This window comes from Garra rufa, chromosome 4 (genome assembly GCF_049309525.1).
Source record: "Garra rufa chromosome 4, GarRuf1.0, whole genome shotgun sequence".
Lineage (NCBI taxonomy): Eukaryota > Metazoa > Chordata > Actinopteri > Cypriniformes > Cyprinidae > Garra > Garra rufa.
The window spans coordinates 11,509,875-11,528,193 of NC_133364.1; the positions used below are offsets into that span (position 1 = coordinate 11,509,875).

At 41.4% G+C, this 18,319-nt stretch overlaps 1 protein-coding gene across 2 annotated transcripts in view; it reads left to right on the plus strand.

Moving 5' to 3' along the window:
- The first annotated feature begins 2,751 nt into the window (after positions 1-2,751).
- Positions 2,752-18,319, plus strand: part of kcnd2 (potassium voltage-gated channel, Shal-related subfamily, member 2) — a 145,750-nt gene continuing 130,182 nt past the window's right edge. Inside the window, exons 1-2 of one of the 2 annotated variants that reach the window (XM_073838646.1) lie at positions 2,752-3,362; positions 3,618-4,806. In XM_073838646.1, coding sequence (XP_073694747.1) covers positions 3,695-4,806 — 1,112 coding nt within the window. In that variant the 5' untranslated portion in view covers positions 2,752-3,362; positions 3,618-3,694. The remainder of the gene's footprint in view (positions 3,363-3,617; positions 4,807-18,319) is intronic. The other variant, XM_073838647.1, reaches the window with a different exon arrangement.

Genomic DNA, 18,319 nt, shown 5'->3' on the forward strand with positions numbered 1-18,319 from the left:
CATAATAATAGTGAAACGCTGCACATCAACCCTGTAGAATTTCAAATTCACTGATCAGGCAGTCAGTTAAAGTCATATTTAACTCCCATGCATGCTAAAAGAGCCCTTTTGATATCCTCCTAGTCCAGTCTCCAATGATAAGGATCATTTCTAATGAACGTGTCTCTGTGGTTTGAACTCTAGCGGAAAGAGAATGAATAAAGATGTTCCTTTTCATTTTCTGTAAATGTAAAGGTGTCTATTCAGCTGTGGTCTGGTCGCCTGTGAGCCGACGCAGCACATCTAACCCGAGCTCAAAGGTCCCTCGCATATTCAGAGTGTCATCCCGGTGGTAAAGTTAGATGGTCTAAATTTCTCTATCACACTAAGGCGATGAACTGTAGGGGTGCACAGTCTCTAGAGCGGCGTGGAAATACGCGCATCAACGCTGTCAGGTTTAGCTCACGGGACTGAAATAGACGTGACTGGTAACCATGGTGACAACGGCGCCTGTCATATTTTGGCGCCATTTCTCTAACAGCCCGAGGCAGGGAAATGCTCTGAACAAAAGTCGCTAAATTGACTACGATGGTGCTGAACACTACTATTCTGGTTCATTCTGTTTCAAACATAGTGCGTGGTCACGCTACAGAATGCTCAAATGAGGGGATCCTGTTAGCTTTGGAAATGAATTAAGTTTAGCATGGTGTGGTTTTGTGTGAAGGCGAGTGTGGGATGCCCGTGACATTCCTAAAGTAGATTTGCTTTTCCTAAAGGAAATATAACTCTTCTTTTGCTGCCTTTCAAGCACTGTAATTAAAATGCTGCTTCACAGGCATTTTGATGGTGAGTGAAAAGGTTACATGTCAGCCCCAGAAGGTTAAACAATTTTTTTTAGAACCATTTGGTTTTCTATTTGTTTTATATAGGATTTGCATGTGTTTAAAGTTTAAACCCTGGTAATAAACCAGAATAGCCAAAAGTAATAGCATTTAAATGTGTCATGAATTAATCAGTCACTTGTTTAGAACTAAATATTTGTTTTATAGTAAAATTTTATATATATATATATATATGGTAAAACTTGAATACACTACAAATTACATGTATTGTATGGGTCTGGTTTCTGGTTCCAACAGCATCTATTTTAAGCTGTACAAAACGTCTGGTTTTGCTGCTTAATATTGCATTTTTAGTGTTTTTCCATATTATATATTATATATTTAATGTATTATCTTAATTATGGACACACTGGTTTGTAGTGCAAACAGTTTTAGCGTTTACTGCACGTTATTCTTCTCGTTATTTCACTATAGATACTAATGAACCGGAAGTCTCGCCCATAGGCTTACTTTGCGTTTTTTATAATCATGCAGTAAAAGGGTTGGGTAAAATATTTTATTTATAACATATCTAAATGATCTCACAAAAAGAAACATCAGATTTGTGCGTTAATTTGTTTTATTTATTTTATTTTTTCCCTATGCTACACCAAAGTTCAACTTATTCTTGGTAAGTGTCAAATAGATAAGAACTATAAGAACGAACACCAATCGCAAATTAGTGTGCAAATATTACTACTGAGACTATTGAGAAAGGGATCCTAATTTCTTGTAGGCTACAACTGAAAATGAAAAACAGTTTTAACAGAATGTGCATTCTCTGAATGCATTTGAGCTGAATTGCAGAAAAGTGTTATAGCAGGAGGAGAACATCAATACAGTTCTGCATTTCAAGCAGTGTAATAAAGAGGAAGAGAAAGAGAAAAAATAAATCCCAAACATAATGGAAATTGGCTATAAGCTCTTGAATCGCGTTGCCAATAATCAATAACGCGGCAGTGCAACTGTGGATGGTCGCTGTCCATGGTGCTGAAGAGAAAAACCCGGCTAGCATTGAGATCAAAACTCTCTTTTTCTCTGGCGCAACATTTAATCTGTGATACGTCTACGTGACTAATTTGGAAGGCAATGGAGAAGAGGGAGGCCCTGCGCCAGGAAATTCATCACGGGGACGCGCGCACAAACACGCATGGCGCTCTGAGCTGTCGCAGATGTTTTGGTTCACTCGTTGAAATCAGTTTTTGGCGGAGTCGAGTTTGTCAGAAGCTGCGCCGACTGGGGTATTATCTAAAAAAACTACAGTCCAGATGTTTAGAAATGTTAAGTTTATCTTAAGTAAAATTAATTAAATCTATTTTATTATTAATTCGTATTTCAGTCACGCTGTTTCGTTTTAAATATGTATATTTTAGTGTGAATTAACCATATGTCTATAAATTCATAACAGACGACGCAGTTCCTGAGGGAATTGGCATGGCTGTATATATATGTAATATACTGTATGTATACAGAACTTGCCATGCACAGCATTTCTCCTTTTCAGTCATCTTTATTTGTCATTGACCCATGTATAGAGAGTTGCAACACAGATAATCGCATTTGGAGCTTGCTGATTGTGTTTGTCACAGCAAGAGACCTTCACATGACTCGAATCCTTTCGCTCCTACAGGTCTGATCTAATCTTCACCTCTGAAAACTGTCTCCATCTAGCGGTTTCCCCCCCTGCACTTCTATCAGCGCTGAATGTGTGAATCAATAACCTGAGACGTGAAAATACCCGCAACGCTTTTCCCTCAGCTCAGGGTTCAGCACTTGACTGAATTCCAGCCAAACTTTGATTAGTAATATTTCAGATAATTCCAGTGAACAACTTTACACAGCGCTTGATATAGGACGTTCGTTTTATTTATATCAGAATCAAATACTAAAAGTAAACATTTAACCGTAACACCTCTTAAGGTACATTATGCAGCCTTCACACAGGCTGTGTTACATTCATATGTGTTAACCGATGCCCGTAGCACGTGACACGCCTCCAATGCGCCGTGAGCAGAGGCAACTTGGGCTCCACCGCAGACTCACAGATCTCCGTCGGTAGCGGATGAAGCAACTTCCATCGAATCATTTGTTGCGGGTTTACTTTTTGTTCGGGTTACAAACAGACCCTGCGAAGCGGTTCTCGGCTCGTTGGATTACAGTTAAAAGAAGCAGATAGCAAAGTGGCATTTTCTGCTGTTGAAAGACCGAACGCGCTCTCGCCAGGGTGGTCTTCTCTTCCTATGAAACGACCACTGTGGCAGGTTTCTCCAAGAGCGTCAGTGTCACACACACAAGCTGTGGAGGATTAAAAAGGATGTCCTTGGACAACGTGAATCCTCTACCTGACTTCTAAACTTGTTGCATTTGCTCTAGAACACCTCCGAGTGCGCGTTTCGGATACTTATTTGTGCGTAACGGTGGAACAGCGATTCAAAGTGGACTACAACTGATGAGCTGTGTGTAAAAACCTGCACGTTTGCATCAAAATCCATTTATGAGGAGGTAAGTTGTTTCTCTTGCTGTTGAGCAATAGATTACACTGTAAAAAAAGCAGATGAGGTGCATTCTCATCCATTCACGTTTGACCGACAAGCCGTTTTTACGCATGCATACATGCACCAGCATTCATTTCCACGCTCAATGTAAATCCACCTTGCCATTCGAATGCTTTGATCTTGATAAATGACTCATTGTTTAGTGCTGTCCTGCACGTGAGCAATAGTTTACATTAAGTGATTGCGCATTGTATCTCTCCAGATGTCCTTTCTGCGCGGGGCGGATTTGTGAGCGCAAAACCTGCTTCAGTCGCACCGGGTCGCGCACATTGGGTCAGCATGGCAGCCGGAGTCGCCGCGTGGCTACCGTTCGCGCGCGCCGCGGCCATAGGATGGATGCCCGTGGCGAGCGCGCCGATGCCGCCGCCTCCACGGGACAAGAGGCGAGGTCAGGACGGCCTGATCATCTTGAACGTCAGCGGCACTAGGTTTCAAACTTGGCGGAATACTTTGGAGAGGTACCCCGACACCTTACTGGGAAGCACAGAGCGCGACTTCTTCTTCCACGAGGAGACCAACGAGTACTTTTTCGACCGCGACCCGGACATTTTCAGGCACATCCTCAACTTCTACCGAACCGGGAAGCTGCACTACCCTCGCCACGAGTGCATCTCCGCCTATGACGAGGAGCTGGCCTTCTTCGGCATCATTCCTGAGATAATAGGGGACTGCTGTTATGAGGAGTACAAAGATCGCCGGAGGGAGAACGCGGAGAGGATTCAAGACGATGAGGAGAACGAAAACAACAAAGACATGGTGCCGCCGGATATGTCGTTCCGCGAGACCATGTGGCGCGCGTTTGAGAACCCGCACACGAGTACCATGGCGCTGGTGTTTTATTACGTCACGGGCTTTTTCATCGCCGTCTCCGTGATGGCCAACGTGGTGGAGACGGTACCGTGCAGCAGCGGTCCAAACCGGGCAAAGGAGACCTCGTGCGGGGAGCGCTACGCCCTCGCGTTCTTCTGCTTGGATACGGCCTGCGTCATGATCTTCACTGTAGAGTACCTGCTGCGTCTGATCGCCGCGCCCAGCAGGTACAAGTTCGTCAAGAGCGTCATGAGCATCATAGATGTGGTGGCCATCATGCCTTACTACATCGGCCTGGTCATGACGGACAACGAGGACGTGAGCGGGGCCTTCGTCACCCTCAGGGTCTTCAGGGTCTTTCGGATTTTCAAATTTTCGCGGCACTCCGCGGGACTGCGCATCCTGGGGTACACGCTCAAGAGCTGCGCGTCCGAGCTGGGCTTCCTGCTCTTCTCGCTCACCATGGCCATCATCATCTTCGCCACCGTCATGTTCTACGCAGAGAAGGGCTCTTCCGCCAGCAAGTTCACCAGCATACCGGCGGCTTTCTGGTACACCATCGTCACCATGACAACGCTGGGGTGAGTCGATGTTGTTGTGCTGCGCAAACTTACTGAATGAGCTTGCGCGTATGATCTGCTGTCAGGACTGCTTCAAAGCAGCCCTTTTACACCAACGTGTCCCGAAAAGTTGAGAGCTGGCGGAGACAGAATACATCTAGGGCATGGGGGAGATCAATAAAAGTGATATAAATCAAAGAAATAGACTCCCCCTCTCTCGCCTCTCTCTCTTTCTCTATCTGGCCCGTGAGGCAGGGGCTATCCATGACTGTCTCATTGCTTGAGGCAAAATCTATGCTGTTTCATTTAACTTTATTTTTTCTGCAATATTTGGTTTATATGCACTCACAACCTTAAATAAAATAAAAAACATAAATATATATAAAAAGTAAAAACTATATAAAAAATTATAGTTTGTTTAAATTATTTATATTAATTTCAGCAAAATGTTATACTTGAATTCAATGTTTAAAGCACTGGTTGTGTGACTGCCAGCAGCAATGCTTTAAAATCTTTTTCTGACAGTGTAAGAATTGAGAAATAAGATTTCAGAGTTATCTCTCTCTTACTGTATATCTCTGAATTTAATCACTGTAAAGGAGAAAGTGTGCTTTATCATCTGACACCTTACCAGTGTCTGATTGAGCACAGACTCTTCCTTCCTGCTTGTTTATAACTAACCATCTCAAAGCTCTTTTGGCACATTGTTGTAATTTTCACACAGTCACTAAACACGCAGAGAGACATGGCTGATTCATGTGATGTTAAACACTGAGGGCGATTACAATAATGCATTCCTTATTGATGTGTTATTCATTCATTAATCCCATCACTCAACGCCTCAGCATGGCTTCTCCGAGCCTCCCACCTGCGCAGAGCTGGTGCTCTCCATGGTGCTGAATCTGCTCGCTGCATGTTGCGGTCGCCCCACGGCTGCACTCTGCTGCTCAGGAGACAACCGTTTCTTTGCTGGCGGGGCGACGTGGTCCTGAGTCACACTCGAGGGGATTAATCAAGCCCCATGCTCCAGTATACATCCCGCGCTTTGATCGGCATGCCTTTGAAGTGCATTACTCGGAGTGTGTCATAACTTGCTCTGCGAGTGTCAATCTGATGCCTGCGCTTGGCTGATATGATGCACATTTTAGGCGTAAATGTGTTTGGGAGACATTTGGTTTTGGAGTTTTAAGTTTTAAATGGGGAACTTCAACAATGTGTGGTTCACAGCATCTGTCAGACTTCAAGTCTGAATACGGTCTTTGACACAAGAAATGTCAGAAGCCCTCCTTAGATGCCATGAACCTTTAATAATAAGAAAATGAGGTTGTCAGAGCTGTGGCACGACGGGTAGTGCATGTCCTTGTGATATATAAAGAGCTATAGCTCATAGAGTTCGAATCATTCCCATTCCCCATCTACTTTCCTGTCAGGTCTGCATTGTCCTATAAAGAAAATATGAGGTTTGGAGACAGCAAGAATGAAAGGGGAATAAAAAAGAGATGCAGTGTGAGTGAGAGAAAGAGAGTTTCGTTTGAGAGCGTATCGGCACATCTTATTGTGTGCAATTTGTGTCCTGCCGTTTCTTGCCTGACAAATCGGATGACATCAATGAGAAAATGAAATTACGGGCAAACGCTCAGCACCGGCTTGATGTTGGGAGTGCTGTGTGTGTGTGTGTGTATGTTAGGGAGAGATGATGACTTGTCGGAGCCAGCTGGTTATGAACTATGTCTTCCAAACAGACCCACAGCTGCAGGGTTTCAGTGATGCAGCCCATATACTCATCTCCTCTCTCTGCAGGCAGGCCTGCTTTTCCTCATTTCAGATTTTATTGCATTGCCTCAGTGAGCCCATCAAGAGGAGCACGCAGGGGGGCAGTCGCTACAGCAGAGATCTGACCTGGTAAAGTCAAGTTCACCCTGTGACAAGCAATAGCCAAATCTTGGGATGTGAAATCGGCTGGTGTCTTGAGACTATTTCATGTTTGAATGGCTACATTTTGATCTGAAGGAAAAGTTTTACGTTGTAGATGTCATGCAGTTTAACTTTAAGAGACAGTGGGGGATAGGAGGAACCTTTCCTCTTTCTCTCAATGTCCTTTACTTGTCGAGTTCATCCGTTACTCTTTTGTCATATCTGAGATCTCATTCCCTTCCCATTTCTCCTTAAACACACACTTGAGTGAGTGGCCAGTCCAGCCATTGCTAAACGACTTTATCTGCTCTGATTGAACAAGAGCCTGGCTCTGTAAATGTATGCATCACTTTTTAATACCTCATTTCCCAGACTGGATGACAGGGATGGATCCACGGCTCAGAGAGCAATGGGAGGGATTTACATGAGGTGGCTGTTTTAGATTACGTGAACCTGATGTTGGGTTCGGATTACTAGTATCGAAGCCCTTGTGATGTTCCTTCACTATTGAAGTTTGAGAACATTTGCCTATCAGAGGTTTTACTGAGATAAAAGCCAGCATTAAAGTGAGAGAAAGTTACGCTTGCTAGATTATACTCAACCCTCAGGCGCCTTCAATCTGTCTGCATGAGAATGATTGAGAATTTTAATTATCCATAAAGATAGCCTCTATGATCCAGAACTCTGTGCAAGATACCTGAATGCTTCAACCAGTTTTAGTGCCAAAAGTTATGGGTATATGCATCAGGGACTACTGCTCGTCTCAGTCTCATTTTGATCTGGATGAAGTGGCTTCTTTTATCTCTTGCTCTGCTTAAAGAATGCATAGAGCTTTTCTGTCTGGTGGTATAAGATATGCCAGTTATCTCCCAATTGGTGTAATATCATGATGCTGAAATCAGAAACCGTGTGGAGGTTCTTTTAAATGTGGCTTAGAAATTTCAGAACATCTGTTCCTCAGTATGTCACAAATGTTTCCCCAAGAATCTAAACCAAAGTACAATCCTGAGTATGGCATATCATTAGACCAGGGTTGCCCAGTCCTGTTTCTGTAGGGCCATTTTCCTGCAGAGTTTAACTCCAAAAAACTTGCCTGAAAGTTTGTTGTGTTCCTAAATACTTTATCTGGTTCATGTGTATTTAATTGGGACTTTGTAGGGGAAGTTATGGCCTGATGGTTAGAGCACAGGTGCCCAAAACCCTAATTACACACCTGAACCAGCTAATTAAGCTTTTACTAGATGCACTAGAAACTTCCCGGCAGGTGTGTTGAGCAGGGGCGCTGCTCGCAATTTTGGGCCCTATGACAAAATATGAGGTTGGGCCCCCCCTACCACACCAAAGCAGATCTCTGGGGGCCCCTAAAGTGCGTGGGCCCTTAGAATTGTCCTGACTTCCCCCCCCCCCCTTAGCGGCGCCCCTGGTGTTGAGGCAAATTAAAGCTAAACTCTGCATGACACTGACCCTCCAGGACTGAGTTTGAGCACCATTGGGATAGATTTGTAGATTTGTAACGAAGGTCACAGGTTCGAGTCACAGTACTGGCAGGAGTTGTAGGCAGGGGAATGAATGAACAGCGCTTTCTTCCACCTTCCAACTGAGATGCCCTTGAGCAAGGCAACGAACCCCCAGTTGCTCCCTGGGCACTGGAGCTAATGGCAAAGATTCAGAGTATGGGTTACCTTACTTGGCAAATGTCACAACTGGGACTTTGTCTGGGAAGTCGTGGCCTAATGGTTAGAACAACAGTGCCCAAACTTGGTCCTAGAGGGCCGCTGTCCTGCAGAGTTTATCTCCAACCCCAATTAGACACACCTGAACCAGCTAATCAAGCTCTTACTAGGCATACTAGAAACTTCCCGGCAGGTGTGTTGAGGCAAGCTGAAGCTTAACTCTGCAGGACAATGGCCCTCCAGGACTGAGTTCACTCCTGGGCTAGAGAGTCAGATTTGTAATTTGAAGGTTGTGGGTTCGAATCTTGGTACTGGCACGTGTTGTAGGTGGGGGAATAAATGAACAGTGCTCTCTTTCACCTTCCAACTGAGGTGCTCCAACTGAGAAAGGCACCGAACCCCCAGTTGCTCCCTGGGCACTGGAGCAAATGGCACAAATTCAGAGTATGGGTTACCATACTTGGCAGATGTCAACTTTGACTTTTAGAGGTAAGCTCTGCAGGACTGTGGCCCAACGGGACTCATTTGGCGAAGCTGCTGAACAAATCCATTCATTGACTTCATTTGCTTGTAATCCAGCAACAGCGTTCAGCCCTCACTGAGTCCTGCTCTTCCCAAACGGGAATGTGCAGAGCGTGGAGGGAGGAGGCAAGGGACGGGATGTGACTTTGGTTCACAGCATGAATGGCCTCTGCTTCACTGGCCTCTATCGCCTCTTTAATGGACTCATTTTCTGGCATAGGCTGATTTTGCCCAGCTCAATTAAATCAGCAGCATTTTAATTGGCTTATGCACTGTCAAACGGGATCTATTAAGTGAGCAGCTGTCAGGGCTGAAGACATGCAGATATGAGCGGGAGGGAGAGAGAGAGAGAGAAAGGTGAAGAGGGGTAAATACATCAGCTTTAAAGCACTCGGGTACAATGAGAATGTCTTGTAAATGAAATGCCCCCATGATCCTCTACAATACCCATCATTCTTTTCACTGAAATGCACTTCTCTCGGTTCATTCTCCAATCCTCCAATCCTTTTTCGTCCTCTCACACTGCTCCATCTTCTCCTGCGGGGTTATGAAGGCACATAAAGAGTCCTACCGAGAGGTTGTAAGGAGATTGATGGAGTAACATGGAGAGTCTATTAAACTCTCGGAAGTCACCCTGAATCAGGGTCAGTTAAGGCCGGAGGCTTCAACGCCCGCCGTCTAGATATCCCCACCCCGGGATGCCACACAGGACAGGGATTTGTCAGATTAATCTTTGATATTCATTGTGGTCAACGCGGGTTAAGCAATAGGCTTAATTTCTTCAAAGGGAAAAGATCAGAAGTTCAAAGTGCACGACCCGAAGAGGCTTTAGTCTGGTTTTCAACACTGCAATCAGGGCGAAAGGTTGTTTCCTTGAGAGGTCATGCCAACAGGGTTGCAGTAAGGTCAGGGCTTGGTACAACATGTGAAAGGGACTCATTATTGTGTCTGAAAGAGCATTGCGGTGTGGGGTTACCCTCATTAGAGAAGCTTTACCAGGCATTGCAAAGCAAGTGCACTGCCCCGGAGAAATGCACTGATGCAGGTTTATTATTGATGATCCCGGGCCACTCAAGTGTGTCCACCCAAGACACGAAGACTTAATGCCCCTGTGCTGGTCATCTTTTACATACCCTCATGTTGCTCCAAACCTGTGTTGAGTATGAACAACCTCATTGACTTTTTGGGTTAACTATACTTTAGCCCTTTAGGTAAGAAATCGCTGTTTGAGGTTGTGCATTTGTGCCGCAAAAAACTCCTTTAGTTTGTGGGCCCGCAGAGGTCTGGTTTATGATTGCCACATTCCACTGAGGTAATAAGTATTTCATATAATGGTTCCAGAGAAGAAAAATGAGTGTTTTGACCAAGATTTTTTGTTCCACAGATGTACATGACATGTTTCACGGCCCAAATAGGAGCATGAGAGAAAAGCTGTATTTGAAAGATTTACACAGTGGCACAGCCACAGGGAAATAAAGAGCCTAGAATGAGGTAATTAAAGGCTCTTTGTCATGTGGAATAACCCCTGTGGTGTTGCTGTAGAGGCGCTAACTCTATTCATCCATCCATTTCATACTCGCGCTATTACTCCACACCGAGAGGCTAATTGGAGTAGCGTCTCTCTCCTTAACTCTCGTTCTGTGTCTTCCTTTTTTCCTTCCCTCACCCGTTCTTTTACTTCTCTTTCTGGATACATTTGCCCTCTCTCTGATGGTTCAAACACCATAAAAATGTTGAAAGTGGAGCATGCACTCCTCAGATGGCTGCCTTTAATCAGTTGAATGAACGGACAGAAGGCTTTCTTCCTCCTCCTCTTCCAATTAAGTATGTGTTTTTTTCAGCTGGGTTTTTTAATTACTTGGCCTGTCTAGGAAAAAAAAGCAGTCGTAGCAGTAATGGTGCTGGCATTGGGAGGTTTAAGCACTTTAAATCTCTCACGCACACATCTTGGCACACATCAAAACAGTGAAAATCAAAACACACCCTTGTTCAACGGCTGCTCGGAACGACAGAAATTGTGAGAGTGAGTGAAATGTAAATCTTCAAAAGTATAGACATTTTCCCCATGATGATAAATGTTCCCTTGAATGAGATCCAGGATTGAGATGCTGGAATACGATCAAGTCTATGTTTAGACAAATTCACATCTAGATAAAAGGGATTAGCAATTACTTTACATTTCAGCGTTCATTCCTGATTCCCACAAGATACAGTTGCAAGATACAGTTTTAGCTGACTACATTTAACCCTTCTGGTTAAGGCTCTTTTTAACCCATAAAGGGTTACAAATCATAAAGGTATAGTTCACCCAAAATTAATTACTCACCGTCATATCATTCCAAACCCATAAGACCTTCATTCAGGATATTTTTGATGAATGTACACCCATGCGTTGCGGTAATATCGTGACCGCACGTCGAAGACTAAAAGGGAAAAGAAGACATTAATGAATAAAGTCATTTTTTGTTTTTCTTTGCACACATAAGAACATAAGTTACAGTTGAATCACTGATGTCACAAGGACTATTTTAACAACTCGCATGTCGGATTTCATCAAAAATATTTTAATTTGTGTTCTAAAGATGAACAAAGGTCTTACAGGTTTGGGACGACATGAGGGTGAGTAATTAATGACAGAATTTTAATTTTTGGGGTGAACTGTTGCTTAAGTAATGTTTTACACTTCAAAACAAAGTAGTTTTTAACCCTGAATATCTTTTTTTTAATGTTTTAGACTGTTCATACTTGAAACTGTATACCTTTGGGACTACAATTTGGGAGTACCACAGTACTTACTCTGCTCTGGAGCAGGGCTTTGTAACCTAAATATATACCTCTTTGAATTATATGCATAAAACATGTATTATCCTATGGTTTAAACCAAAGGTTTTGCTAAATCACAGCACAAATAGGCAATTTTTTGACCTAAACACACACTTTCAGATCAATCATCTGTCCCCATATACACACAGCCTTGATCCCCCCACATTTGCTAGATCAACCTCATTTTATTAATCTGTCAATCAGAAGCACAAACACAGAATTCGTCCTTTTCCACGGCTCATCTCCTCTCGTTCTGCACGTCCGTTATCTTTTCCAGGTCATGACTGATTTGATTTGTGTGTAATTAAGATTGTGCTATTTCCGATTATTTTGCTCTGTATGTGTGTGTGTGTGTGTGTATGTTTCCTGTGCAGTGCTCTGGTCTGCCCTGGACTAATTGAATTAATGCATTCATCTGCGTAGTGCTTTCTTTTTCCCGTTTCGTTCTCGCCCACACTCATTCGCTGGTATTTTTACACCCAAAGCTGAATAATACTTTTTAATAAAATCATTTAAAAATGCATGAAGACACCTTGAGAAGTCCAGGATAAATGTGATGAATCGATCCACTGTATTGAAGGAGAATGAGCAAGTGTGTGTGTGTGTGTGTGTGTGTGTGTGTTGGATGAAAATAATAATGAATTGGCTGAAATTCAAAAGGGAGCTGGAGTGTTTTGCTAAAGCCTGCTAATACCGTACAAGAGGCTCATAAATAGCAGAAACAGACTGAAGTAAGGTAGTGAATACAAATTTGCCCTTTCATATGGAGATCTCCTGTGGTAGACGGACGTGTCTTCATTATAGCTCCGCTGAATGGTGTTTAAAGACAGCAGGAGAGACGGCTATCAGTCTGGAGTTGGCTTTTTGTCAGTGTACATTGATTAAGCCTCACTAGGTACAGGAGAGATGACCTGCTAACGCAGATCTGAAAGCAGCCTTTAACAGCTCGCAACATGCAGAAAGAGATGAGAAAGACAAACTGAGAATCAATGAGCCTGCAGTATCCGCACCTGTGTGTATGTGTGTGTGTGTGTAGTTTCTGAGTTCGCTCCCTTTGGATCGTTTATCTTGACCCATTTTCATAAAATCGTCTCATGCAATCCAACAAATTTAATAACTCTGTAGGATGATATATTGTCAATAATTAGATTTCTGAAGATGTGAGAGGTGCTGTCTTAATACAAATCTTGGCAGTACTGTGCAAGAATGTAATTTTACCTTTTTCATTATTTTCATTGGCCCAACCATAAAAAGTTATATTTTTAAAATGTTTTTTATTTTATTTTTTTTTTTATTTAATGCATTTGTATATTTGCCAGATGATACAGTATATATATATATATATATATATATATATATATATATATATATATATATATATATATATATATACATACACATACAGTGAAATATTATTACAAGTAAAAATAAATGTTTTCTATTTTAATATATTTTAAAATGTAATTTATTCCTGTGATGGTATTTTTTAATATTTCATACATTTTGATGGTTAACATAGCAGTTTTTTTAACTCATTTTTTGCAGATGCTTTTATTTTTGCAAGTTATTTTGTGTCAAAACCTCTCCAGTACAAAAAGTGCAGGATGAGCTATTAATTTAATGTTGCGTTTGAGATACAGTCATAAAGATACTTGTCTTAAATGTTCAGTTTTTAAATGTTAATCTTTCATGCATATATGCAGCCTGTTATTAAGCTGAGTCATTTAGAAACTTGCATTTTCTTAACTGACCTTTGAATGCCGACTTGATCTTTTCTTGAATGTCTGTTTGGAGTTTGTGTGTTTCGTTCATTGCGTTATGTTCTCAGGCAGATGCTATACAGTTCATTCTGAACAGATCACTTGCGTTTGATTATTCCTGTCATGTGAATCTGAAGCAGGTCGGCAGGGAGGCCGTTTGTTGGTCTTTGCGATTTGGACTCAAATGGAGTGAATCGGTGGGAGGATGCCATGTAACTGTTGCAAGTCAGGCAGAACACTAGGGGACACAGTGATTTTATGGTTGGGATACAAACACTTGAATAGGCCATTACACAGCTTATGACACACCTGTCTCCTTTTTCCTTACCGTCGCCTTATTTTCCCCATTTTTCTTCTGTTGTTCATTTTCTTTGCTTTAAGGCGCAATAAATTTTTTCTGCTCAAATTGGACCTCTCACAGACTGAAGCGTCAGCAGTGCTAATGCATAAATCCCAAACATTTCCCAATTTAGACTTGTTTGCCTTAAAGCAATGTTCTGGGTTCAATCTGCAATGTTAGAATCTGTAAGAACTGTGTTTACATTAATGCGAAGGAAGTCTGATGAGGCATTCCAAGAGTTTAGATGTGTAGTCGGCGTACACGTTTATGTTTTTGTGAACGTGCGGGAAAGAAATTGTTGAATAAAGGTCCTTATTTTTGTTTTCTTTGCGCAAAAAAAGCATTCTCGTAGCTTCATAACATTACGGCTGAACCACTGTTATCACATGGACTGTTTTAACAATGTCCTTGCTACTTTTCTGAGCCTTGAATGTGTCAGTTGCGTTTCTGTTTAGATCAGTTTAGGTCAGAAAGCTCTCGGATTTCATCAAAAATATCTTAATTTGTGTTTCAAAGATGAATGACAGTCAGGGTGAGCAATTAATTACAGAATTTTCAATTTTTGGGTAATCTGTCCCTTTAACAATGTGTTATTGAGCGTTAAAGTTTCTAAATTGTTGTTTTAGCTGCCACACATCCGTTCTTGGTAGATAAACATCTGTTTTTGCATTACTATTGTAATTTCTGTGGTTGTTGTCTTATTTCTGGTATCCTTGTACGTGTCATGGGAAGTTTGCCAGTTTGAGTGGTTTTACATGATTTTGACAGGAATAAACGTTAAATCTCGTGGCTGTACTCTAAATAGTGTGTATTTTAGCTTTTTACCCTTGCAGCCCCATAGACTTTCACTGTAAGAACATTACTGCAGAGCAATTTTGTTGATTTTTACAAAATGAGGGGTATCCCAAACATTTCCCAATTTAGACTTTCTTGTCTGCCTTAAAGCAATGTTCTGGGTTCAATCTGAGAATCTACAAAGGAAATCTAATGAGGCATTTCAAGAGTTTAGATAGATGTAGTTGGTGTACCTGTTGTACATATGCGCTGTGGTACTTTTGTGAACACACAACAAAGAAATTGAGGAAAAAGGTAGTTATTTTTGTTTTCTTTGCACACAAATGTATTCTCATAGCTTCATAACAAAACGGTTAAACCACTGATGTCACATGGACTATTTTAACAATTTCCGCACTACCATTCTGGGCCTTGAACGTGGTAGTTGTGCATGGTAGCACTTGGGTTTCAGTAAAAACAACTTAATTTGTGTTCCAAAGCTAAATGAAGGTCTTACGGGTTTGGAACGACATGAAGGGTGAGTAGGGTGAGTTTTCTTTTTTGGCTGAACTAGTGCTTTAACAATGTGCTATTTGAGCTTTGAAGTTTCTGAATTGTTCTTTTAGCTGTGGCACTACAGTTTTAGGTAGATAAGTGTCTGTTTTTGTTACTAATGTTATTCCTGTAGGTGTTTTTAGAGCTGCAAAATCATTAGTCGTGATTAATCGGTTCAAAATAAAAGTTTGTTTGCATACTATAAGTGTGTGTACTGTGCGTATTTATTATGTATACATAAATACACACACACATGTATATATTGAAAAAAATAATAATAAATATACACAGTACACACACATATACAGTAGTGAGCAAACATCAACTTTTAGTTTTGAATCGATTAATCATGACTAATCGTTTTGTAGCATACCCTTGCATGATCTTGACAGGAATAAAGTGTAATGTTCACATGTTTGTTGTTTCAATCTTGTGGCTGTACTTAGAAATAGTGTTTATTTGAGCTTTTTTATCTGTGCAGCCACATAGACTTTCACTGTAAGTACATTACTGCACGTTTTAACAAAATAAGGGATTATTCCTAAAAGACACACTCAAAGAGGAATGTTTTATATCCTTCCTGACCTGAAGATAATTTTAGAAGTGGGAAAGCGCACACAGGAATAGTTCTCAGGTGACTGGGTTCAGAGAAACCCAAGCTCTATTGATGAACTAACAGGTCTCGTTACATTACAGATCAGTGTCCTGAACTTTAAACACACCCTTCATCCTTCTTTACATAACGCACGTATCCATTATCTCTTCTGAATCTAAACAAATAAACCATTTGGACAATTTCCAATGGATCTGAATGGTATTGTGGGTTAATCCCAAAGAAAATAGACATTTATGGTCAAACAAAGTGCGATTCTTTGATGCAACATTGCTTATGCTTATGTTTCGACAAAAAAATATTTTGTCCAGTGTGAGATTACTGACCAATCACAACATGCTGCTTTAGATTGATGTGTCGGAGTTCTGTTAGTGAAGTATTTGATACGTCAGGTATTATTGAAATTATTTTGAAAGTACGAAGGCTTCAGATTGCTTCTGGAATTGCTTATTTAAGTCCAATCTAGGAGGCTGTGAAATTTATTTAGCACCGCTGGACACTGTCAGCTGAAAATCAAGCTAAAATTTATCAAGCTAAAATCCCGTTTTTGGTCTACATGGAGAAATTACAGAGTGAGTAGATGTTTGTAGCAGCCGTGGACATCTAGGTCATTAAATGTGACACTCTCGTTAACTGTTTCGGGTGTCCTGTACTGTAGATATAGTGTTGTCCTGCCAGTGTAGGTAAGACGGTGGAGATGGACAGCTGAGGTCGATGTGGACTGAACGACGGTAATAGGAGAGCAGTGGAGAGAGAGGGAGGAGGGTAGCGTTTAGAGTGTTACATGTCACTGTGACACATCATTGGAAAACACAGAATCTATTTACCATCGACTGTCCTCTGTCGTTTCCCCCAACAGGCCGTAATCACTTCGCTTGCACACACCTCCGATGCCAAATATACACACCTGAACTTACAGGAAATGTGCAGTAATGAACTGCCAGTCAGAAAGAGAGAGTGTGCGGTCGTTTTAGCGGCAGGGGTGGTCAATCCGCATCGAAACCCTGAATTACAGGACGTGTACGTGCCGAATGCTCACAGTTTCTAGGGTGCAGCACGGCACTGCTTTCTAAAGATGTGAGGAAAGGTTGTACTCTTTAATCCAAGATGGCGAGAGAAAACAGGAAGTGTGGACTGTCGTTGTGGCCTCATGTTTTAAACATCGCTGCCATTCTCCTCACTGCCTGACATTCAGCAAACTCTCCGTCTGTCCGGCCTTGATAGTGTCTCCCGCCAGGACGATCGCTCCTGTAAGCTAATTATCATACGCACACATGTGCGAATCACCTTCAGAGTATTTTTTCTTTGCAAACGTTCACCCACACGATGCTCTATTTGAGTGGTGGAAGCCAGATAAATAGCAAAATGTGCCATTCACATGAGTGCGGTAATTAAACTACGTGTAGTAAGCATCAGCATACTCCACTGCGTAATTAGAAAGTTTGATGCTTTCACCGGGAAAATCTCTGTTTTGGTTATACGCTTCATTTCTAGATGCATCAGTCTTGATAATAAACGACATGCTGCATTGGGAAGAGATGTGTGTGTGTGTGTGTGTGTGTGTGTGTGTGTCGCTTGAATTGAAGCTGCTTTTATTTGGCGGCTAATGCATTACACTCGCTGCCCTCAGTGCTCACAATGCGTGGAACTAAATAGTAATGGTTGAGGTTTTTGCTGGTCTCTATGGTGTGTATCAAACGGATAGAGAGAGAGAGAGTCACTGCTGTGATCTGAGGGAACAGTACTTGTCTTTGATGCTCTCACTGGGAGCTCATTCAACCTTTGGGGAAAAGCAGTCACATTTGTCTATTTCATATTTGACCTAACAATCTATATTCTCAGCATTATGCTCTCATTTGCAGCGCTTAACCTATTAAAGATTTTGTGCACTCTGGGACGAAGCAACAATTATAACTGTATATATTTATTTATTTGTCATTTAAAGAGTATAATCCTTATTATTTTGATTGATTTTGTACACCAGTTCAGTAAGTTACTGCTGAGTAATTTTTATATTACATTTTAGACACAATATTGCCAGTTACTTTGTGTTTACTACATAGCAAAACTTGTTAGTCTCAGAATCAAGGTTTTTGAACGAATCATTTGAACTGATGATTCGCTCACAAAGGTACTTGTTTAATTTTAGACTTCATCAGCATTTTTAAACTAACTGGTGGAGTGAATGGTTCAACGAATCACTCAAAAAACTTGTAACGTTTTTTTTTTTATTCTCTAATGAATCAAGGTTTTTGAATGAATCATTTGAATGAATGATTCTGTCCTTCACTCATAAAGCCACTTTTTTGATTTGTGACTATCAGCATTTTCAAACAAATTGAATCATTTGAATTGATGATTCAGTAATTCATTTGTAAAGGCACTTGTTTAGTTTGTGACTTAATCTGCATTTTTTTACTTGTGTAGTGAACGGTTCAACGATTCACTCACAATTTTTTTTTACTTGTTTCATTCTCTAATGAATCAAGGTTTTCTAATGAATCATTTGAATTGATGATTCAGTAATTCATTTGTAAAGGCACTTGTTTAATTTGTGACT